Raw genomic sequence first — 25,299 nt, 5'->3', positions numbered from 1 at the left:
TTACACCTAAGTGCCCACAAATTACTTAAGCTCTCAAGTCCTCAGTTTACTCCTATGTAAAAATAGGAAAATTGGATCAGACTTCCAAGGTCACTTCCAGCTCTATCTCTGACATTCTGGACCCCAATACATAGCCTTTTTGTTGCAATGTAATGTAATGTACAAAGAAGAGGATAAATTTGGTGCATGTTACCTAAAAATTCACATTTATAGAATTGTGAGGTCTCCTTGGACCACGAGCTGTCATATTTATCTCTGCATCTCTGCCAGCAGCATGTCATCATCTTAGTCCACATTTTGATCTCAGTCTCGTGGAAGGTGGAAGAGAGATTTTAGAAAGAGGATTACCAAGGGTGCAGGTTTTATTTAAAAAAAAAATGGACCACAGTGGAGTACGTCACTGAACAGGAGCTACATGTTGTGTTGACAGCTGTAACAATTGATCCCTCACCAAGTCCAGACCCAACTTCTGAGGTCTTAAAGGTGAGCAGAATTCAGGGGATGAAAGAAGGTTTATAAGAAAATGTGAAGATGAATAGAAAAATAGCTGTGTCCAAAGCAAAACCTTATTAGGGTGATATGTGAATTCTATACCTCCTCTTATTATGAAAGTACTGTGATACTCAGCATGCCCCAAGCATGAAGATGTTATAATACTTGGGGATTTTTTTTCAGAGTAATACAATTCCAATTATTTTGAATAATGCAAGTCAATGAAAATTTCTTTTTCTACAAATAACATCAGAATAATAGCAGGACAAAGTGGAGCTGATGGGTGGTGATAGAAATACAAACAAAAGGAAAGAACATCAAGAAAACATTAAAGAACGGTTCAAAAAATGAAGAAGTTCAGGAGGGGCCAAAAATAAGGCAAACTTTTTACTACCTTGTTAAATTTAACATGTTTTTGAAGATAAACTATGGAACAGAATTTCATGGTTTCATATAAAGTCATGCTTTTTTGTTCTTTGTACATTAAAATGCTTGTGATTGTGATAAATTACAAAATAAATATTACATTCCATATTACAATATATATTATATTCAATACAATAATCATATGTGATATAATAACATGGACAGCTATGTGGTACAGTGGGTAAAGCACCAGGCCCCGAATCAGGAAGACTCATCTGTGTGACCCTGGGCAAGTCACTTGACCCTATGAGGCAATCATTTTCTTCATCTGTAAAATGAGTTGGAGAAAGAAATGGTAAACCACTCTAAGGTCTACCAAGAAAACCTCAAATGGGGTCACAGAGTTGGACATGACTGAAACAACTGAACAACTATAATAACAAATAACTATAATATCTTAATAAAAATGAAAAAAGTGATAAAAAAAAGTCTTAAAAATCATAGCAAAACTAGCCATTCGAATTTCTGGAACTTTGTACTTCTGTTAAGGATACGTCTGTTTTAGTTATGGTCAGAGAACCACACACATCCAGGCTACGCACATCCACATTTGACCCCACCATTCTTCCAATAGCTTTAGTTAAAGGGAGAGAAGGAAGATATTCCCAGATGTATTGTTCATCGCTTTCCTTCACATACTATGCATTCTGGCCAGATGGTTCCTTTCCTTTCCTACCTCTTATGCTGCCGCACAGGCTGACCCTTGTGCCTGGCATGCTCCCTCCTCACCTCTGTTTCCTTCCAAGCTCAACCCACATGTCATCTCCTATACAAGGGCATTTCTCTGACTCAGGGGCTCCACTCTGTTTTACCTTGTGTTTACTTTGTAGCTCTCATATTTTAATATGTGTATATGTCTCCCATCAGTAGAATGTAAACTCCTTGAAGACAGAGATGTCTTTATTTCTCATTTAATCTCATTTAATGCCCACCACACACTAGGCACTTAACAGATGAGTGTTGAATAAATGAAAATAGACATTGGCTGGAATGGCTTCACTACATGAAAATGTCTAGAGTCTTGGAGGGCAAGAATGGTTTTTCCTTTTGCCTTTATGCCTGGCACTTAGTGTGTGTTTAGTAAATGCTGGTTGGGTTGGGTTGGACTGGATCCTAAGAAGCCCTCCTTTGTAGAAGTTCTGGCTTTTTGTAAAGGGTCTTCCTAAGCAGACTTCAGATTTCCAACTCTGAGTATTTAAAGACTACGTAAGGGTTCAGCTTAGGTCAAGTGATTCAATTCTTGCCATCCGATCTCTCAGCTTTCTAAGTCGTGACACTTTTCTAAAGGTCACCAACTCCGGTTTGGAACTGAGAAGAAACCGATGCACCAGAGAAAGACAGCGACCTTTTGTCTAATGTTGATATGTCACTCATCTGTTCTTTTCCTTCTTCTTTTGGTGTGCTTTAATAAAAAAGAACATTGGGCAAAGAATCCAACAACCTTTGTCCTAGAAGTAACTCTGTGATGAGTCCCTGACAGTGCAGTCCAATAACTTGAACTCTTTGGGCCAGTCTTCTGATCTGTCAGGTGGGGATAAGATAGTGGTAAGAATCAAATGAGATTCCTGGAAGGGCTTTGAAAAGCTGTCCAATACCATAATAATAATGATTAACAGAGGAGGGCCATAGCGTCTCCCCAGCACCTGGCACATTACCTGGCCCATAGCGTGTACTTAATGTGTGGTTGTTGATTGATTGGCCCCAAAGTATCGTCATATATTCTGAAACAAATGCAGTAGCAGAGAAAATACGCCTAAACCTACAGTGGAAAGAGGAGTCAGGTGGACTCAGATCCCCCTTCTGACATTACCTGGGCCATCCTGAGCAAGTCTGTTAGCTTCCCTGGTCCTCAGGTCTTTCATCTGTAAAATAAAAGAGCTGAACTAAATGAGTTCAGATCCTCCCCCACTACACTTACTACCTGGGCGATCTTGGGTGAGTGGACCTCTTTCATCCATACCACAAGAGGACTGCACTAGACGACCTTCTGATATACCTTCCATCTCTGGATCTATGACCCTGTGTCCTTAGCAATGACCTTTCTCATTTTAAAAACAATTGTGATTTCTGGCAGTGTTCCCTATCTGTGTGACATTACAGTTTCCACTTACATATGGCGTACTGGCTAGCGCAGCGTTTCTACGTATTTCTAGCACCTTGAACCACTGGTATGGGCTTGTGCCTGAGCACTAGCACGAAGTTGAAGGTCGTGTTCCTTCCACCTAGAGATAATTAATAAATAAATAAAACAAAAAAGGGAGCCTGTTCTGAAAAACGGTGTTGAAAGGTCTGTAAAATTAACATTTTCGTTATTAATGGAAAAATGAGGGAGGAAAATCTGCTTCCCACATTTCTGGAAGCCTTTCATCGGCACCAGCTGCGGCTAAGAGAATCCTTTCTCCTCCAAAGCCTGTTATGCAGGTGAGTGGGGTATTTTATAATGAGTTCTAGGCCACCTGCCTTTTTGAGGAAATTAAGACCAAGATGGATATCTTGTCTTTTTTGTCCTCAGTGGATGTGGCTAAGACCTTCCCATTTGGTACATCTCTGCACCCCATACAAATGAACAGTAGATGTTGTTGTTTGGTTATGGACGATTATTTTTAAGACGTTTTCTAAAGCGCATTTCTGAAAAGAACTTCTTGAGGGTTTTTTTTTATTATTATTGAAACATATACTGCCCTAGGTAAAGGAATAAATCAGCAAAAGCTATAGCCAGAGGTTTGAATTAAATGTGATTACCTATGGTGAATAAAGCAGTGGGCTTAGGTAGACTGTGTCAGCGACTCAAATGGTTGGCCAGTTTTAACCTGTTTTTAACAATTCTTCCTTCCCACCCATCCCCCAGTTGCCCATAGGAATATCCAGGAGATCTGATGGATTTGGGGAGCAACAGGAGTCTGGAGAATGCGGGGAACAGAACCTGTCATGATCAGCTGGCTCCAAAGATGAACATAAGCAAGAAAATTGTGACGCTGGCCAGCCCCCTCCATGCTCTGGACATGCCCCAGGAAATGAAGAAAATCTGCCCCTTCGAGAAGCAGGGGGAGATGGGGAATGAGAGGGTCAAGATGACAAAGACCTTGAAAGAAAAGCAGAGCAGCGAGCTGGACAGAGCCGGGCTCAAGAGGAGGATGGAGAGTGAGGAAAAGCCTCTCCCACTGAAGAGAGAGGCCCGGGTCGCCGAGCTGGAGAGCCAGCTGATGACTTTGCCTCTGCCTCACATCCCTCTGAAGAACATAATGGATGTGGAGATGAAGCTGGTCTACATCGACGAGGAAGACGTCACCTACGAGTTTGTGGAGTCACTGGTGTCCACCGGCTCCACGGCCACCTGTCAGGCGGCCGAGATAGTGGACTCTCTGAACGCGCCTCATTTCAGCTTTCTGCCCCAGATTGACAAGTGGCTCCAGGTCGCCCTAAAGGATGCCAGCACCTGCTACAGGCAGAAGAAATACGCCGTTGCAGCCGGGCAGTTCAGAACAGCCCTTGAGGTATGAAAATTAAGAAACTGCAGATCGGTGATGGAGGGCAGCATGGGGAGGAGGAGATTGGGATGGCCTGTGGTACTTCTGAGGGCATTGCAATGAACCAAGGAAGATGTTTGATGTTGCCAGGACTGTGAGGGACATCATCCATATATAGCCAATTATGTATACCTGCAAATTGACAAACGTGATGATCCGTGAGAGGGAGGGTGGCACCCTAAATTTAGAAGGACCCAGGTTTATGTCTCCCTCTGATCCATGCTCACTACAGGATAAATCACTTAATCTCTGTGCCCCAAGGCAACTCTCTAAGACTCTAGAGTATGTGGCTACTGGACTTGGAGCTGGGGAGGCTTGAGTTTTGTTTTTTTTTTTTTGTCTAGGCAATGGGGTTAAGTGACTTGCCCCAGGTCACACAGCTAGTAAGTGTTATGTGTCTCAGGCCGGATTTGAACTCAGGTCCTCCTGAATCCAGGGCTGGTGCTCTATCCACTGTGCCACCTAGCTGTCCCAAGGCTTGAGTTTGAATCCTGCTTCAGATACCCCATGAAAATCACAAAAAAAAAAACCCTCTCTATGCCTCAGTTTCCCCATCTGTAGAATGAGGAAGGTGGACTTGAAGATCTCCAACATTCCTTCTGGTTCTAAATCTGTGGTCCAGTGGATAGAATTTCCATACTTGGAACTCCCCAAACCAATCAAATCACAAGCCTAGGCTAATCAAACAACCACCACCACAGTAACAGCTGTTATTGATATAGTGCTTGGAGAGTCAAGGTGTAAAGATAGAGAGCTAGTCTCCCAGTCAGGAAGATGTGGCTTCAGACCCCCACTCTCACACCTGCTGGACTGGTGACTCTGCACAAATACCTTCTCCTCTCAGAGCCCCAGGCAATGCTCACAGATTTTCAATTACATAGAAAGTGTCAACTTATATTGGTAGAGGAAGCGTCCTCAGCCAGGAGTTCCATCTATCAGCAGAATCATATGTTCTTGCTATGCGCACGCGCACACACACACACACACACACACACACACACACACACATACTAAATGTGTATGTATGTGCTTATTTATATTGTATACACAAGTGTGCATATGTGCATATAAATGTCAATGTGTATATATTTATATGTATAGTTATATGTGTGCACAAAATACATATAGTATATACTATATTGCATCCAAAGTCCCCTCTTTGCTTTAAAGTTTAACACTTTATATACATTTTCTCATGTATAAGTATAAATACAAACATTAATCTATTCACATTTACACACATTCACATACATGTTTGTACATACATGTGCATGTGTGAGATAATGTCTATAAAGCACTTTGAAACCCTTGGATATATATATATATACATATATACATGCACACATATTTACATGCATACACATATACATGCACACATAGTTACAATATAAGCAATATACGTATGTTTGAAGCAATATATGTATATGTATTGCTTACGTATGAAGCAATATGTATATATACACACAATTATTCCTATGCGTGAGAAATTTTATATTAAGTGTTTTGCACACTTTTAAGCAAAGCAGGAAATCTTGAACATTATACTGTATACACATATGTGTATATTTACACATATGTACACACATAGATATACATATGCACATATATACATCTGTGTGTGTGTGTTTATACACTTATATCTGTATCTATAGCTATGTGTGTATTCTTGTTGATCTCCAAAGCTTCCCTCCCTCCATTTTTTTTTAATTGGGTCTTCCCATCTTACCCAAGCAGGGGCTACTCACAGATTTGATCTGCCTACTGATTAACACCAAAGGTTTGAGCTGCTGCATTTCAACCTTAGGTTAGTTTGTTCCTCCCTAGACCACCTGGTGGTCCCACATAGTATAGACACATCATCAGCTTAGCCCCCTTCATCTCAGCACTGGCTCAAGAGATCTGACAGTCTCAGCAGCTCCACCAGTTAGGACTACAAGTGTGTGCCACCATGACTAGCCCATGCACCCCTCTACATTGAGGATAGCAGCTCCCTGATGTGTCCATGAAAATAATGCCAAATATGTTAACCTAATAGGTCATGGGAAGCTCGAGAAGAGAAGGTTTGTAATTGCTGCTGTGGTGATTAGGATAGATAATAATTCAGGGAGGAATGAAAGATGCGTCTTACTCAGAAATATCATGTGGATTCTGCCACCCTGGTTTTATGACTTCCTCTGGCTCCACTCAGCAGCCCATGAGTGGGAGGTAAGGAAATGAGTGATGGGAATTGTTCAGGGTTGAGTTTTGGCAAGATGTGATTGGTAGTTGGACAAGGGACCAGAGGAGTCAAGAGTAGAGTATGGTATAGAATTGAACTGGTTCAGCCATGAGTCAAGACCAAGAAAGCAAGAGGCTGATGGCCTGATAAATTACTAAGGGTAGAGGGATGAGTCATCACAGTGAGAATGAAGAATAGGGTTGCAACAATGAGACACAGGAAGAGGCTGGATGATAAAAGAATGATCAGATAAAGGAATTTCAGAGTTCTGGAACACGGAAATAGAAGGCTTGGGTGTGACCAGGCAGAGTAAGAGTCAGGCTATGGCCATGACTGTATGCAGCTGACTTTGTGGCATGGAGGAGTCAGCCCTGCAGCATTCAGAAGCAAAGTTCGGCAGGGCTGTGCTTTACGCACGTGCTTTCCCCTAATTATTAACATGAGGTTTTCAGGGAGGTTCTGAAGGCATGAGGGTTTTCATCTCACCTATGATGAAACCGGGACTCATTGACTTGCCTGGGGTCACATATTCTGAGTGTGGTGGGTCAAATTCAAAGACAAGTCTTCCTTCAGTTTCTATCAGAGTCCAGCACCTCTACCTGCTCCTTTGCTCTCTTGCTTCAAAAAGGCAAAAAAAAAAAAGACAAACCTGTTAAGTGAAAGAAAATGTTCACGACAGTTCAAATCACAGTAAGAATTTCATGAGGAATTAGGCTTCCACTGTGTTATTCCAAGATCAGGAAAAGCCATAAATGACCCAAGTTTTTAAAGTTCTTTTTATCGGATTTATGTCTGATTTAACTCCACCAAGTGTAAAAATTAGAATTCCGATTGGAATCCTAGAAATATGCTAAATCACTTTCATGAATGCAGAATGAATCCACCTAAGCCTCCCATCCTTAGAACGTCAAGGAGGAAACTGGGCCCCAGAGGCAAAAACAGCACAGCTTGGAAGTGGAAGAACCAGGACCAGAACCTAGGTTTCCCGCCTCCCAGGGTGGGCCTCTTTTTATTGTCTTTCTACAAGGATATCTAAAACTTGGAAAAAGTCACATCCCCCAACTGTCACTGCCCAAGAGCCTGCCAATGAAAACACCTGCCCTGCCAGTGGAGATAGTAATGACTCAAGGAAAGTGATCAGAGAGTACTGATCAGGGGTTCTTGACCTTTTTTTCATGTATCCTGGACATGTCAGGCTGGTGAAGCCTGTGGGCACCTTCTCAGAATCATGTTTTTCAATGCACAAAGTAAGAACACAAAGGAAATCAGTTATATTGCAATACAGTTATAAAAATATATTGAGAGAAAAAACTTAACCCCCTAGCAGAAGATATTTCTCTGTAGGTCTATAATTTTATCAGTTTGCATGTTCCCTAAAATAATGCTTATCTCAATCCATCTGTGCTTTTCCATCCTATGTGACCTTGTTTTTCTCTACACTCCTCTTTTTCGATGGAATTCAGATAGAAACAATCCTGTGGCAAGTCACTACCTTGTTATTTTTTAATAGTCCATGTTTTAGGGATTGTTGCTCAGGTGTACAGAATAAGTGTTTTTGTAGCTGAAGAAAAGGACTAAGATGTAAGCTCATCCTCTGTGGTCTCATAGGAGCATCCTTAATGCTATTCTAGGACCAGATAGGACAACAAGACTGCTAAGCACAGACCTCATGCTTTAATCCAATTCCCATATGATTTTTTTATCTCTCCTGGTAGGTCTCTATATTGCAAAAGCTTCACATTCCATGAGCTTGTATATTATAAGAATTTGGTATAGCGACACGTATCTGAAATATTATTTTTAATAGATCGATATTTTGTCTAGACGATTTTAGACAGCAGCTTGGTCTGTAACAATGGTCTGATTTCACTATGGTTTATTGGACAAGACATCTTCAGGTCTGTGCAGTAATCAGGCTTCTTAAAGATAATTTATTTGTAATTACTGGTGGTAATAGCCTGGTGTTGAAATGTGATAATAAACTTCTCCATCTCCACAAGCAAATTGGCTTGACTCAGAAATGTGTTCGATGCTTCTTTGTTGATGTCGTTGTTGGATTCTACATGAATTTTTGCCCATGGAAGGCCTTTTGACTCCATTCTTGAATGGTAGCCATTTCACAGGCTCCATCCGTAATCGAATTTCAGTCACCCCAGAGCAGACCAGCATGATGCTGTGTATATGTTAACTGACCTTTACAGCTGCTTGGTGAAATGATGTCTGCTTGCTCTAGAAGTTGTTCTGGAGAGTTTTCATCTGTTGATTGCGTTCTCTAAAATTGCTTATCTATCCTTTACTGCTTTTTTGGAAAGGGAGTGTTAATCTTTCTATAGCTGCCTTAGAGTTATGATACCTTTTTTTCCACTAATGTTGTTCAAGTCTTTGTCAGAATGCTTTCTAAATCTGTTGGTCTACTTCACAGTTTCAAAAGTGTACATTGACTGCTATTACATAAGTGTTCATTGCTTTCACTATGTTCATCTAACTTAGCTTTGATTTCAGGATGCCAGTTAGTCTCTTAACATATTCAGCCTCAGCTTTCTTCATGATAACTTTGTATTTACGTCCTGCCTAGAAGAGATCAAGATGTTTGTAAGTATTACCACTATTGCCTCGATTTGACCTCCAGATCCAAGACTGAAACTTTTTGTCATTTACCTTTCCTTGGGGCACATGAAGAAGTTCACACATATCAGGTTAAAGTGACATTTTGATTCAGAAAAGAAACTCTGTGAGATGAAGAAGCTTGTTTGTGTGTTTTTCAGTGGAGCCATATGGCTTGCAGTCATTAATGTATATGAACATGAAGTGATTATTAGAGTATTTTGACTTGACTCTCTCTCTTTTTGGAAGCCATATTTAGTTTTATTTAGAGAGATGATAATGGATCTAAGTCTAGGTAAATTACAATGGGCTTGCCCTTTCTCTTTAAAAAAAATACTATCTGTTGTATCATTTGTTCTTGATATTATTGTATTGCTGCCATGTTTTAAAATAGAAAATAGTTTTTCATGTGGACTTCAACTACTCCAATGTTCTCACTTCAATCTTTTTAATACATTTATATAGAGGACCTAAATAAGTCATGAGTGAGGAATTGAGACAATGGCATTGTGCAGATCCATATGGGCAGTATAGATGTTACTGTGCTTTTGAGTAGGTTGGTCAATGATTATTAAATTGATAATAAGTTACTTTTTACACCATAGGCATTTTTTGACATAGTCTTAGCTTCCTAGTGTTTATAGAGGTTTTTAAAAGTGACACAAGTCATGAATATTTTTGTTTTTTAATAAAGAATATAAACTCATATTTGGCCTGTATTTGTAGGTCTTGTTGGTGTTCTCATCTCTTGGTCATACATAGGTAATGTATTCTATTAAGAAAGGTGAGATCAATTTTACATCTGCAGGGAAGCTGGTGAAATGCATTGTTAGTCATTCATGAACCAAACGTGAAGCATTTGAGGCAATAATTCCGGATCTTATGTAACCCCCTCACTTTCCATATTTGCAGAAAAGCTATTTTCTGCTATCCCCTTCCTTGACATAACAATGCAGCTATTTGTGATATTAAGCTAACAATGTGCGAGGATCCAATTCGTGTTATTATTACATTGGACCTCTTGCAACCTTGTAGTTTGCCAGAAATTTTCCACATTCTCCCTTCTTTGAGAATTTTCTCATGCCTCTGATTTGTTTACTTCCCAAGTCTCTGTAGTAAAGTTTTTGATTGATGCTGAATCATTTATTCTGTTCTTTTGCAGGTTGGACTCTTCACACAACCTTAACCTTTTGACTTTGGCTTTGATCATTGTTATTATTACTATTATTACAAAGCAGTTGTATTTTATTATTGTACAGTTACAGTGAGAATATTAGGGTCATTCATTGTTGGTCTTTAGCACTCCAGGTACTGAAATAAGTTGTCCAATGAGGTGACAACCATATTAGGTCAAGATTAGGAGAAAGCTCTTTACAGACCTTTAGAAGAAAACCAGGATTCCTGAAGGAACAAATTAAAGATCATCAGCTCTCAAGAATTCAATTATCGTCTCTCTCTGCTGATCTCTAGTTGTGTATTTCTAGCTACGTTTTGGAGAGCTCCAACTGAATGGCCTGTTGTTGCTCTTCAGTTGTTTCAGTCATTTCCGACTCTTCATTTGGGGTTTTCTTCAGCAAAATTACTGAAGTGGTTTGCCATTTCCTTCTCAAGCTCATTTTATGGAAGAGGAAACTGAGGTAAACAGGGTTAAGTGACTTGCCCAGTGTCTAAAGCCATATTTGAACTCATGTCTTCCTGACTCTAGGTTCTATCCACTATGCCACCTAGCTGCTGAATGTCCTGTAGACATCTCGTATTGAACGTGTCCAAAACTGAAGAGATGATAGAAGAGATGATAATGGATTTAAGTCTAGGTAGAATTATAATGGGCTTGTCCTATCTCCCTGAAAAAAAAATACTATCCACGTATCATTTGTTCCTGATATCGTTGTATTGGTGTCATGTCACATGTTTCCCCCCAAATCCTCCCCTCTTCCTGATTTCTCTATTACTGTCTAGGATGCCACCATCCTCCTAGTCATGCAAGCTCATAATCTGGATGTCATCCTTGACTCCTCCCTCTCTCTCACCCCCGCTCCATACACACACATCCTTCAATCCAGTGACAATGGCCTCTTTCCTGTTTTGTTTTATTTTTTTCACAGAGAATACTCCATCTCCCAGTGTTCACATATTTCACAACTTCTAATAGGTAACTAAGTGGTCTAGTAGATAGAACATTACATTTGAAGTCAGGAAAACCTGAATTCTAATCTTATTTCAGGAAGTAACTAGCTTTATGACCCCAGACAAGTCAATGAATCTATAAGCTTCAGTTTCTTCATCTATAAAATGAGCAGAATAATAGCATCTCTCCCACAGGATTGTTATGAGGGTCAAATAAAATGAGATGATATATGTAAAGCTCATTACAAACCCCAAAGTTATGTATTTATTGTTATGATGATGATGATGATGATGATGATGAAGAGATTCTTCAAATCTCTCAAAGCTTCAACCTTACCTCTAAATATTGTTCTTCAAGTCCCAGTCTTGATAATTTTAGAGAGTAAGAGTAGAAATACAGTAATCCTCCTTTCCTACTACTCTTTACCTATCAAGAAATAGTCCAAAATGTCTCATACATATATAACCCCCACCACCAATACACACATTTACACATGGGTACACACACACACACACACACACACACACACACACACACACACACACCACACACTTCCCTGATCTCAGAGCTCTGCTACAGCTGCTGGCACAGCTTTGGATGCTCACACTAATTACTGGCAATTAACAAAGGTCATTATTTTAGGACCAAAACTTAGCTTAGACATCTGGCTTAGCTTTCATCTGAGCATCCAGGGAGTCAAACCTTCTGACCTCACCTGGAATGTGTCTAATAAATCAAGGCTACAGACAACCAAAGCTCTGTTCAGCATTGTTCATCCTTCTTTTTCTCATGTTTCTTCTAGTATTTTGACAGTGCTGGCATCTCATCAATGTGGGTACTCCTTCCACTGGTGCCAGTAACAGCCCATCTCTGCCTTCTTCTCCTGTGTAGCTTTTGTCCTCAGCCTCCTATCAATCCTCTGTAGGGAGTCTGCCCAGGGTGCTGGCAGCCTTGTTCTCCATCTCTTTTTGTTTTGTGAATATCACCGGAGTCTATGAGCTGGTCGTCGGTTATCTCTCTCTCTCCATTCCCACTGTCTTTCTTTTCTGGTCATACAGACCTCTAAGGTCATGTCCTAACTCTGCTTTATCAGGGCGATTCTTCACTGATAATGTGTTGCTGACTTTGCCTGCTGACTATGCACCTTCTTTAACGCCCTTTAGTTAGTATTTAACTTCAATTCTTACTAACTCACTTGACTCCTTTCTCCACTATTCCCCAGCAGCCTTCTCATCCTGGAAGATCCCTCCACCCCTAAAGCACCTGCTTTGATTTGTTGGTTACTTCTGGAAATGCCCAGGTCAGTCATTTTTATGCCTTCATTCTCTTTAGAATACACTCCTGATTCTCCAGACTTTTTTTCTCTACCCTGCCCTTCTCCTGTCCCTGACCCCCCAGATACTCAACTCTCTTTTCTGTAGTGTCTTCCAGGGATTGTCTTTCTTTTTCCTTGTATTGAGCTTAAATTTCTAGGGCTTAGCACAGTGCATGGCACATGGTAAGTGCTTAGGGAATGCTTATTGACTTGACTAGGACATTTGCTGCCTCGTAGACCTACAACATCACTAGAAATTTGTTGTTGAAAAGATAAGCCTTCATTTTGGAGAGAAGCCTCAGATCATTACAAGTGGTGTTTAGTTTCCCAAAAGCAATCCAGCCAACTCTTGCTGTCCTGATCATTCCTTTACCTAGAATTCCTAAGGGAGTATGCTGCATCTCTCCCATCATGTTGGCATTTTGGGGCCTCATTGAAGTATCCTCAATAATTAGGACTCAGTAAGGCCCAAAGGAATGCATGTAATCATAGGTCTTGATCTGGGAGGGACCATCTTCCTCATTTTACAGATGAGGAAACTGAGGCAAACAGAGGTTAACTTACCCCGTGTCATAAACTAATGTCAGAGGCAGGATATAAACCCCAATCTCGCCTCCAAATCCAATGGTTTATCCTTGATCCAATAGAAATGGATCTAAGGCAGAATCACGTAGTTGGAGAATTAGGAACCATCTGGTCTAATTCATATATGAAAGGAATTCCCACTGTAACACCTCTAACAAATGGTCAACAGGCCTCTGTTTGAAGGCCTCTAAAAAGGCAGAACCTACCATGTCTCCCAACCTTTTGAATAGCTCTAATAGTGAGTAAGAGATCAACCTACCAGCAAACATATCTAGAGTACTGATCATGCACGCTCCTGCTCAGTTTCACTGATTCCTCAGTGGCAGAGGGGGAGATCACCCTGGTATCTCATAGGTCACACCAATGGAGCACGCACTCAGGTACTGGCCAGGCTGGCCAGGCTTCAAGTATGGGCTTCTCTTGGTTGTCTTGCATAAGGGAAAACATCCTGGCTAGGCACTAGTCTTTCTTTGAACACTTAGGAAGTTTGTCCATGCTTCATTCATTGTGAGAAGTGAGCTTGTAATAGGCACTGATTTCTCTTTGTAGTTTGGTCCTAGGTGGAGGAGGGTACGATTTTCCTCTGACAATTTTCTCTGATGATCTTCCTCGACAAGCGTCTCTGGAGTGTGCCCACCTTCCATGCTGAGGGTCTCTTGTGTAGCCAAGCACAGTCTCCCAGAAATAGTCTCCCTGGAACCTCATTACAGAGCATTTTTGATAATAGGATGGACTTTGATATATAGCAACTCCATCTGGGCTTCTATTGGGAAGCTCTTGTTTAATGAATTATAGAAAAGGTCTGATTACAAGACTTTTATAATGAGACTCAGGGGTATGAAAAACTGTATGTCCCCAAGAGCTAATAGGTGATACTGAGTCAACAGTATCATAAGAAGATGGAAAAAATTCAGATGAGTTTAAGCAGCATTCAAATGGGTATAATGTCCCAAGTTTGGGATATAATTAGCAGTGGATCAGAAAAGCATAGGCCTATGCTGAAAGAGGCTTTAGAAAGAGGCCAACCTTCTCATTCTACAGATCCCAGAGAGTCAGGTGACTTGTCACAGAGTAGTCAACAGAAGATCCAGAATTCAAAGTTCTTTGACTCCAAACCCAGTGTTGTTTGCTCCATACATGCCATGATTGACAAATGACCAAAGTACTGGATTTGGATTCAGAGGATCTGAATTCAAATCCTGATTTTCCTACTTATCACCTTCACACTGTTAGTACCTTTCCTCTGAGATTACCTCCAGTTTTCCTTGTATGTATCTTGTAGGTGAATGTTGTTCACATGCTGTCTTCCCCATTAGAGTATTAGCCAGCCAGGGCAGGAATTGTTTTTGCCTTTTCTCATATCTCCAGCCCTCAGCATAATGCCTTGAATATAGAAAGTGCTTAATAAATGCTTGTTAACTGATGACTGACATGTGGCCTTGGGCGAAATCGCTTCACCTCCCTCATCTGTAGGAGAGGCTTGGGCTCATTGGTTTCCAAGGTCCCTTCTAGCTCTAGAGCTATGGTCCATTCTAATCTGCCCTTGTCAAACTGTGCCTTAAGTACTGTGTTCATTTCTGAGCTCTGTATCTTAGAAACAACAGGGGCCATCCCATTATGGGCAACTCAACCAAAAAGCATTTATTAATTGTCTTCTGTGTACAAGGCATTCTGCTATGTGATGGGGATATGATGGGGAAAATGAAGTAGCCCCTAACTTCAGGGAGCTTTTAGTCTAGTAAAGGAGACAGTGCATTCCAATCAATAAGCTGTGCTTTCACTGGTATCACTTCAAAAAATAGTGGAAGAATTACATTTCATATGAAAAGGGAAACATAAAAATACACTAATTCATGCATCCTGTCAAAGCTTTGCCCAATTCATCCTCCATGCCAGGAATTCAATCTCTCTTCTTCTGGACTGCCTAACATCCTTAATTTTCTTTAAGACTCAGTTCAAATTCCACCAGGAATCTTCCTGATGCAGATTACTCTGTATTTGTCTGCATAGCTATTTCATCTCTACCTCCTGTAGCTGTGTAACCTCCCTGAGGGCAGGGCATTTTTTTTTCTTTTGTTTGAGTAACCAGCTCAGTGTCTGGAACGTATTAGGCATTTAATAAGAGCTTGTGGAATTGAATATGAGAACAAAGGGATTTAATCACAGTGGGATGGTGTAAAATGTGCTTGCTCTGGATCCAGAAGATTTGGGTTCAAATTCCAAATCTAACACTACCTACCACTGTGACCTGGGCAATTTTCTCAGCCTCCCCAAGCCTCAGTTTCTTCATTTGTAAAATAAGATGGTTGGGCTATCATACATGACCTCTGAAGCTGCTTCAAGCTCTTGATCTATGTTGCTGTCAACAAGGGCTGCCTGCCATTTTTTCTTTTCTGTCCTTCCTTTAATTACTGGCTCTCTGATATATGGATAATCTCAAGATCAGTCTGGCTACGTTTGTCAAGATCCCTTCCCAAGAGGTTGACCTCCAAGTGAAAAATATTTGTCTAAATCTCATAAAGGCTTGAAGGAGCCAAAATCTGCCTCACTTGGGAGAGTACCTGCCTCTATGAAGGAAATTCCAGTACTTTGAGAGTCTTGGAGAAGTTGTATGATTTTCTTTTATTCCTTGGAGTTTTGTACTTGCAATTTTCTCATGCTCATTAAAAAAGCGAATGATTTATCTTAATAACCACCTTGCCACCAAAACTGAGAAACAGAACAGTGCTAGACACTTTGCCAGTGGTTAGGACTGGGAGAATTCAATCTTCTCTTCATTTCTCATCAAGGAAACTTATTCTACAAGAGAGTCGTGGGCCTCAAAAACAAGGATGATTGATTTGCCAAAGACCTAGTGGATCAGTTTCACGAGCAGGAAGGTTTCCATATTCCACAGATGGCCATTATTACGTTTGGTACAAACTGTGAAGTAAATTTTGTTGTCCCTTTTATTTTTTTAATTGAATCCCATGTAAAGACGATTTTCCACATTCATTTTTGAAAGATTTCATGCTCCAATTTTTCTTCCTCCCTCCCTCCCCTCCCCCTTCCCAAGATGACAAGCAATCTGATATATGTTATACATGTGCAATCATGTAAAACGTATTTCTATGTTAGTCAAGTTGTGAAAGAAGAAACAGACCCAAAAAAAGCCCACAAAAAATAAGATAAAAAATAAAAGAAAGTGAAAATAGCATACTTCTATCTGTATTCAGAATGCAGTAGTTCCTTCTCTGGATGTGGTAGCATTTTCCATCATGAGTTTTTTGGAGTTGTCTTGGATCCTTGCATTGCTTTGATCATCACACAGCGTTACTGGTACTGTGCACGATGTTCTGCTGATACTACTCACCTCGTTCAGCATCAGTTCATGTAAGTCTTTCAAGGTTTTTCTAAAATCCACCTGTTCATCTTTTCTTATAGTACAGTAGTATTCCATTACATTCATACACCACATTGTTCAGCCATTCCCCAATCGATGGGTGCCCCCTCAATTTCTAATGATTGGCCCGTTGGTGTCACTTTTAAGTGACGTTCCTGTTTGGAGATTAATTCACTGCTCAGTCATGGACTTCCCGTGCATTCACTTACTGTCCAATGACCAACTTAAGCATGGCCTATTGAAGAAACAGCCCTGGAGAATCAGCATTGTGAGGATTCCACAATTTTTGGTACATAATAAATGCCTGTTGACTGACTGACAGACAAAATGTTGGAATAATAATGATGAGTAATGACAACTGACTTTTAGAAAGTTGATATGTTGTAGTGGACAGAATGCTGGACTTTGAGTCAGGGAGACTTGGGTCTAAGTCTCACCTCTGACACTTAATGGCTATTGGAGCTTAGGGAAGTCAAGTCATTTAATTTCTTAGCTCCCTAAGCTACTCTCTAAGATTCCCAAGTTGTACAGGAATGCCCCTCATCAACTGGTATCAGTGTGGCCCTGTTTGAGTCCACAGCTGTGAACGATGGTGCTGACACTGCCAAGATATCAAATACATTGGAACTGAAGGTTTAAAGGATAGACAGAGCCAAACTAGAATCTGCATCTGAGTTGTGTACCTATAAATGTCTAAGCTGTATCTCATGTCCCCTCTACACTCCCCAAAAATCTCTCACACTTTTACAAAGATTTTTTTTACTGTAATTTAACAGATGAGCGTATTGGCCAATATATTCTCCTTCTGAACTCCTGTGGTGCTTATTTAAACCATTCAATACTTACTATACCTTATGAGTATAACTAGGCTCTTATGAGTATTATACTTATGTAATTTAATGTAATATAATTTATTATAATTGAATATAAAACTTATAAAGTTATTTTATAGGTCTTATAAGTATAATGGGGGTACATTGCAGACCCCCTGAGATGGCATTCTCCACTTAGTGGATGCTAGGGAGCTATTTCTGGGAGAATTTTGATCACGTATGAGGGAAGTACTATGGGGATACAGATTGTGGAGTGTACCTGTAATGGCAGGTCCCCAAGTGGAGATGTGAGCTCAGAAAGCTGATGGGCCCTGCACACGCACCAGACCCCCCATTATTATTGTTTTAGATGTGTCTGTGTGTGTGTGTGTATGTGTGTGTGCGTGTCTTATCTCACAAACTAGATTGATCGTAAGCTTCATGAGGGTGGGTCTAGTCATTTGTTCACTTGCACCCTGCATGGAGCTATCGTATGAAATAATATTTCTTTCTTATGAGAGAAGCATTTTAGGAGGAGAATTTGGCAGATGTTTGAGAAGTGAGGACAGAGACAAGTAGCAAAGAGACCAGGCCTCTGTGGTATCTTCACATGGGCGACAAAGGCCTGAATTTAGGGCAGTGAAAATGGGAAGACAGGCTAAAGGGTGAATCAGAAATGTTATCAGAAGCCATGGCCTCCTTTATTGAATCCCCAGATGTTCACAGACATACTTCTAAATCCAGTCTGACTGATACACAACCCAGAATGATCAGAAGGTCTATTTATACTAAGATAGAGATGGCACGAACATGAACTCGTACATCAAACCTCAGACAACTAGATGGAAAAAGCAACCGAGACATGGTGCAAGCTACACGTGCAAATAGGTTTGATGAGTGTTCCAACGAATACAGTCAACATTCATTGAATGCCTGCCGCCTGCCGTGGCCTATGCTGGGTGCTGGGGTTGCACAGATGAACTGAAGCAGCTCCTTTCTTCAAGATGCTCACATACATTGAAGGAGACAACAAGCACGTAGAGGGGTTTACAGCAAATAAGTCCAGACTAGTTTGGGGCAGCTAGATGGTGCAAGGGATAGAGCACTGGCCCTGGAGTCAGGAAGATGAATCTCCCCGAAGATTTCATGTAATGGTATGAATAATATAATGAGGCAGAGTCCAAATCTGGCCTCATATACTTGCTAGCTGTGTGACTTTGGGCAAGTCATTTTAACCTTGTTTGCCTCAGTTTCCTCATCTGTAAGATGATCTGGCAAAGGAAATGGCAAACTACTACTTTACCCAAAACAAAACAAAACCAAAAAAATGGGTTCATGAAGATTTGGACACAACAGAAATGACTGAACAACAACAAAAAATGTATACCCTTTAATGTATAAGTCCTTAAGGCGATAATTGCTTATTGCAAAAGGAGAATGTGAAAATGTTTGCACCCCAGGAACCACATGTGGATTTTGGCTCAGCTTTGACGACATATCTGACACAACCATTCTACTGATTACTCAAGCACTCATGTCTGGCCTATAGCTGGTCCAAGCTATGATATTCTTTCCTCTTGTCACTTACTTTTAGGGTAGTTTTTGCTGTCAAGAACTTGTGTCTTAGAAGTTATCAGTCAAAAAAAGGAGGGGATAAATGCATTCATTTTATAACTTGCTAGCATCTCTAGGACTTTTTTTTAATGGTGAAGGTGATAAGACAATTGGCTAAACTTGATCATTTGAGTTATCCTCACATGCACACACAGATATCCTTGATAACTGGAGAGACACAGCAGCTAAGAGTAATATCAGTTCAGAATGCAATTTTGTATAACACCTCACAGAGGCACACATGCGTATGAAAATATTCATAGCAAAATGCATTGTGACAAGGCAGGAAACAGAATATGTGCAAAACAATTGGCAGCACAAATTGTGTTTTATGTGAATGTAATACAATATCAATGTTCCTAATGGAGTCATGAATGTGAAGAATTCAGAAAGACATGGGGAAGACTTGTCAAGTGATAGGGCTTTAAAATAAATTAAAAATAAAAAGCAAAGCCAAGAAAAGTCTATATAACGCTACAGCAGTGTGCATAAAGACAGTGTTATGGCTGCAAAACCCATGTCAAACGTAATAGACACCATCCTTTCAGAGTTAAAGCAAACACCCTCTCTTTTAACAATCTGTAAAGTACCAAAGTGCTGAGTGATGTATACAATGGCCGCAATCACATCGTTAGATGCTTTTTCTTAACTGTGTTTGGCAGATGTAGTCAAGAAGGGGGTTAAAGTAGAGAAATTGGTTGGGTATTTGTTCAATATATTTTGTGTCAAAACCAAACCATTTTTTTTAAAACCTTACCAAGGAAAATAGTGAAAGATTATGAACAGCAGCATCTTGTAAAACAGTGAGAAGTCGTGGAGTAGAAAATGAGATTTTCCAAAATAACTTAACATTCGCTCCAAATAAATCAAATCATTCCAAGGAGAGAGAGAGAGAGAGAGAGAGAGATAGAGAGAGAGAGAGAGAGAGAGAGAGAGAGAGAGAGAGAGAGAGAGAGAGAGACAGGAAGGAGGGAAGGAAGGAAGGAAGGAAGGAAGGAAGGAAGGAAGGAAGGAAGGAAGGAAGGAAGGAAGGAAGGAAGGAAGGAAGGAAGGAAGGGAGAGAGAGATGGAAAGAGAGAAAGAGGGAGAGAGAGAAGGAAGAAAGGAATAAGGAAAAGAAGGAAGAAAGGGAGGAATGAAGGAAATAAAGAAGGAAGAAATGACCAGTCACTGATTTTCAATATCAAGAAAGGCTTAGAAGAGGAGCGGCAGGCTAATCAAAGCACTGGCCACTGCCATGGAGATTGCCAGAGCTGAATCCAAATGTAGGAAAGATTCCCTGACTAGCAAATCCTCCAGTTTGTAATTTATTCTGTTAAGTGTTTTGTCAAGTGGCAGAATACTTTGAAGCCTCCTAAAGAAGACCCCCAACCACTCATGAGTGATCAACATAACAATCCACTGAGAAAGACCAAGTGAGTGAAAAATGCCTATGATCTGTGTTACGGCATGCAGATAGATAGGGACAGTGTGTCGAGCTGGTTGATCCTTCAGCACATGTGGCTTAGGGCAGAGACTACAGCTGGCAGTAAACTGGTCCCAACATTGATGAGTAAGAAGGGGGTGGGATGGCATTTAGGAAAAAGGGGAGTAATTTCAATGTTCCCAGAAAATAAAACTTCAAAAACAAAATCAGTATTCTATCAGCGGCAATTTGTATGTATCATATTCTTCAAAACGTCACAATTTGGATTGACCCAAAGGGCCGTGGCAAGACATGTGGTCAGCAGAATTCTGCTACAGCATGTTATCAGTGCTGATTTGTGTCCCCAGAAGTGACATAAAGGAGGAGACATTCAGGGGGCCTGGAATCAGACAAAGTAGTAGGCTGGTCATGTTGTGAGTAACAGCGATGGTAATAGATGATCAGCTCAAGTGTGCCTGTGTAACATTGGGAGACCTAGAAGAAGGTCTCTGGGATGTTTGGGGGATTTGGTACAAAAGACTTAAGGGAGGCCACGGGTGAGAGTGCCGCAGGATAGACAGGAAGGCAGAGGTAGGATGAAATCTTCATTATTGGAGTGTTCGCAGGTTCATTAAAATATTGAAATGTACGTGTATGTAGACATCGTCATGTATTGATATTCCTGGGCACTAAAAGCCAGTACAGTGGCTTGGTAAGTGCTTAGGGACTTATGGATTTAAGTGGATTCTAATGAAAGCCTCCACTCAGGTCCTTCGGAAATCCCTCACCAAGATGCGGAGGCGAGCAGAACACAGGCCCTAAGAAGTCCTGCCACGCTGGAATGAGGTACAGCCTGGCAGCTGACTGTGTCTTTCAGGACCAACCTGGAAAGAGAATACTCACCAAAATATTGGCCATCAGGCAGTGGCTTTTTTCAGCAACAGCGGCTCACGAAATAGTCCACTAAAACACAGAGGATTCATGGTCTCTAATGTGGTGAGAATAACCACAGTGTAGAAATTACAAATCCTTGACATACTGAGATCAAGTCAGAGTGAGAGCTCAGAGGAAGACCATTTTTAAAAAATTTTAGATTTCGCTTTATTTAGTGAATTTAACAAGCATTTGTTAAGCACCTGTAATGTACTATATAGGCATTAATTCACATTAGAACTGGTAAATAACATCTGTTGTCTGGCTTGAATTTCCTATAAATCACATTATGTCAATAATTAAAAGGCATGTGACTGTGTCAGTGTGAGAACTCCCACCACTGGTTCAGGTGACAAATTGTCTACAACGTACAGTTTTAGGCTCTTTCGTGAGACTCGGAGAGATTGTGACTGGCCAGTGGATGTGCAACTAGTAAGTTCAGAGATGAAATCTGAATCAAGGTCTTCCTGACTCCAAGTCCAGTATTCTGTCCACTCTATAAATCACAGTGTTATTATTTTGTGACCTGGGTAAGTCTCAAGAGGATCAAAGGTTGTAGAGATTTAATGAGCTCCAGTGTATGTCCCCGATAGGTTGGTTTTCTGTTTTCTTGGACTTTGATGATATTTCTGCCCAGGATTTGGATCTGAACAAAGGGAAGAGCAGCTATTCCAGGCCTCCCTGTTTGTCCTACCTTGTGGCAAAAAGCAGGGTAAGGACATGCAACAGCAAGCAGGGGAGAGCAGTGTTGAGAATACTAAGAATAGGCATGAGGTGCTAGCTAGACTGGAGTGAGCTGGAAACATCTAGGAAGATCATCAGAGGCAGGCCCGCAGCCAACTGCAGATCAGGGCTGGACTAGCAGCTTTGATTGGGGTTATCAAGTGGAAGCTGGGCCACAACTTCTTATTCCTTCCCTTCTCCATTTTCCCACGGTACTGGGCAATGTTTTAAATCTCAACCCTTTTTCCTTACATTCTGGGAGAGGAGGTGGGGAGGAAAGAGGTCAAAACCAATGCTGTCTGTGATATTATTGTAGACAAATAGTTGGAGCATTGTTTTGTTGTGATTTATTTGTTTTGTTTTAGTGGGTTCCCCCTCATTAGAGATCTTCAAGCAAAGGTTGAACGGTCAAATGTCAGGTCTAATGCAGAAGTGATTCTTTGGTGAAAAAGGTTTGACCAGATGACTACTGAGGTTCTTTCTAGCTTGGAAATTCTCTTAATTCTTTTTTTTTAAGTATAAATTCATTTATTTTGAGTTTTCAACATTCACTTCCACAAGTTTTTGAGTTCCAAATTTTCACCCCATCTCACCCCTCCCCCCACCCCAAGATGGCATGCATTCTGAATATCCCTTCCCCTACACTGTCATCTCTTCTATCTCTCCCCCCTTCTCTTATCCCCTTCCCCTTCTATTTTCCTGTAGGGCAGGATAGGCTTCTGTACCCCATTTCCTGTATTTCTTAGGAAATTCTCTTAATTCTTCAAGGCATTATGGCTGTTCAGTTGTTTTTCAGTTGTGTCCAACTTTTCATTACCATTTGGGGTTTTCCTGGCAAAGATACTGGAATGGTTTGCCATTTCCTTCTCCAGTTCATTTTACAGCTGAGGAAACTGAGGCAAACAGGGTTAAGTGACTTGCCCAAGTGTCTAAGTGTCTAAGCTAGTCAGTGTCTAAGGCTGGATTTGGACTTAGGAAGATGAGTCTTCCTGACTCCAGGCCCCACACTCTATTCACCAAGCCACCTAGTTGTCTTATTATTAACAAAGCAGTAAATAAAGGTCATTGGAGATAGCAAATTGAAACACACACACACACACACACACACACACACACACACACACACACACACACATATATATATTTTAAATATACATTCAGATATAGTGTTTGGAGTACGCATTGGTAAGATTTTTTGAGTATATAACCACTTGTACTTGTTAATTTATTGTCAAATTTGAGTATTTGAAATACAGAATATTAATGAAGAAATAATTGTATTACCTTACATTTAGAAATAAATGTAATATGCTAATAATTAGAGATTCTTTTCATAATTTACTAGTTCTACATAGGTGTGTCTTGTGTGAATAAATGTGCATGTGCAAGACTTGTACTTTGAACCATTTGTGCACATTACTTTGGATAATGCCCGAAGTGTTGACTTTGTGATAAGGATGATAATTATTTCTTGGCACTAATGATTTTGTTCAAAACAAATAAATGTTTTTTTTAATCGAGTTATATGATTAGCCAAAAATTAAATTCACAAGAATTCAATATTCACACTTCCTGATGCCTCCTCAAAGTGTGAAGTTTGAAAGCTGGTAATTTCATACCAGTTAGTTCTTTTGTTTTTATTTTTAACATTTCAAGTTTCATTCAATAATAAATGAAAAAAAGCAATTCAGATTTGTTGAGACAGAGAGACAGAGACAGTCAGAAAGACAGAGAGAGAATTGTCTCCATCAGGGCTTCTCTGAGATTGAGATACCAGGTCTATTTCCAGCTTTCAAGACCCTGAGCATTTATTAAATGTCTGCTATGTGCAAGGCACTATACTAAGAGTGGAGGACACAAAGGCAAAACTAACTAGTCCCTGACCTCAAGGAGCTTACATTCTACTGGTAGCAGACAATACATACATATGTAGGTAAATGTAAACTATATGTAAAATAGATTTAAGGCATGGCTGGTCATCAGGGAGGGACTAGAGTAATAGAGAGCATTTGAGTTGTCTTGAAGGAAACAAGAAATTTTAAGAGGTGGAGGGAGAACGTAGTGTATTCCAGGCTTAGTCAATACAAAGGAATGAGACTAGAGATGAAATACGTGAAGAAGAAGGCCAGTTTGACTAGACATAGAACATGTAAAGGGAGTAATGTGTAAAAGATTGGAAAGGTGGGCTGGAGCTAAATTATGAGGGGCTTTAAATACTAAATAGGGGTTTTTAATTGATCCTAGAAATAATAGGGAGTCATTAGAGTTTATTAATTAAAAGAGTGATAGTCATAGTTGCTCTTTGGGAAGATGACTTGGTGGCTGTGTAGAGGATGGCTTGGAGTGGAAAGAGCCATCAGGCAGAGACCAATTAAGAGGCAATTGCAGTAGGCCAGGTTAGAGATGACAAGGGCCTGAACTAAGAACGGTTTTCCCAACAAAAAACAAAATTAAGTGGTTGTTTAATTATCCTAACTGGAGAGTTGCCTACCACTTGGTAAGGGACTGGCTTTTACTTTGTTTTTGATGCATTTTTTTTGTCATAGTTCACCATGAAATGGATAACGTGGACAATAACACAAAATGGCCTTAAGTCTCTCTTCTATTTTCACAATGTTGGTGATGGAGTGGAAGAAAAGGGGGCAGAAGATGCTAAGAGCCATATGTTTCTAAGACACTGTACAAACAGCAGCTGTTTTTCTTCCTACCAAGCAAATTTTGACCAATGGCCAGTAAATTAACATATTAATGAAAAAGCATTTATTAAGCAGTTACTGTGTGCAAAGCATAGTGCTAAGTGCTAGGAATATAAATGCAAAATCATAGTCTCTGCCCTCAAGGAGCTTACATTCCAATGGGAGGGGACAAGACGTACAGAAGTGGTGACCAGGGAATGGTGAAATCACACCTATAGTGAGTGGCACCATACTGCAATCAAAAGATGCCTCCTTTCCAAAAGCAATGGATTGGTTCGGTTGCTGTAGGTAGAGTTGAAAGGGAAAAGTGGGATTTGGGGCAGTTGGAGCAGATTAGATATCCTCAGCTCTCACACATCAGGGCCCTAGATTGGTGGCTGGGATTCTGCTTGAGTAGATAGGAGGGGCAATTCATGACAGGAAGAGTACTTGAGTAATA

The 25,299-nt window shown here is 40.4% G+C and overlaps 1 protein-coding gene across 2 annotated transcripts in view; it reads left to right on the top strand.

Moving 5' to 3' along the window:
- Positions 1–25,299, top strand: part of SPATA16 (spermatogenesis associated 16) — a 302,953-nt gene that overhangs the window by 39,299 nt on the left and 238,355 nt on the right. For both annotated transcript variants that reach the window (XM_020980514.1, XM_078147301.1), the window contains exon 2: positions 3,767–4,412. In XM_020980514.1, coding sequence (XP_020836173.1) covers positions 3,795–4,412 — 618 coding nt within the window. In that variant the 5' untranslated portion in view covers positions 3,767–3,794. The remainder of the gene's footprint in view (positions 1–3,766; positions 4,413–25,299) is intronic.

Source organism: Phascolarctos cinereus, unplaced genomic scaffold (assembly GCF_003287225.1).
Source record: "Phascolarctos cinereus isolate Bilbo 61053 unplaced genomic scaffold, phaCin_HiC Scaffold_7;HRSCAF=346, whole genome shotgun sequence".
NCBI lineage: Eukaryota > Metazoa > Chordata > Mammalia > Diprotodontia > Phascolarctidae > Phascolarctos > Phascolarctos cinereus.
The sequence above is the reverse complement of the archived record's forward strand: the minus strand, read 5'-3'. Positions and strand labels throughout refer to the sequence as shown.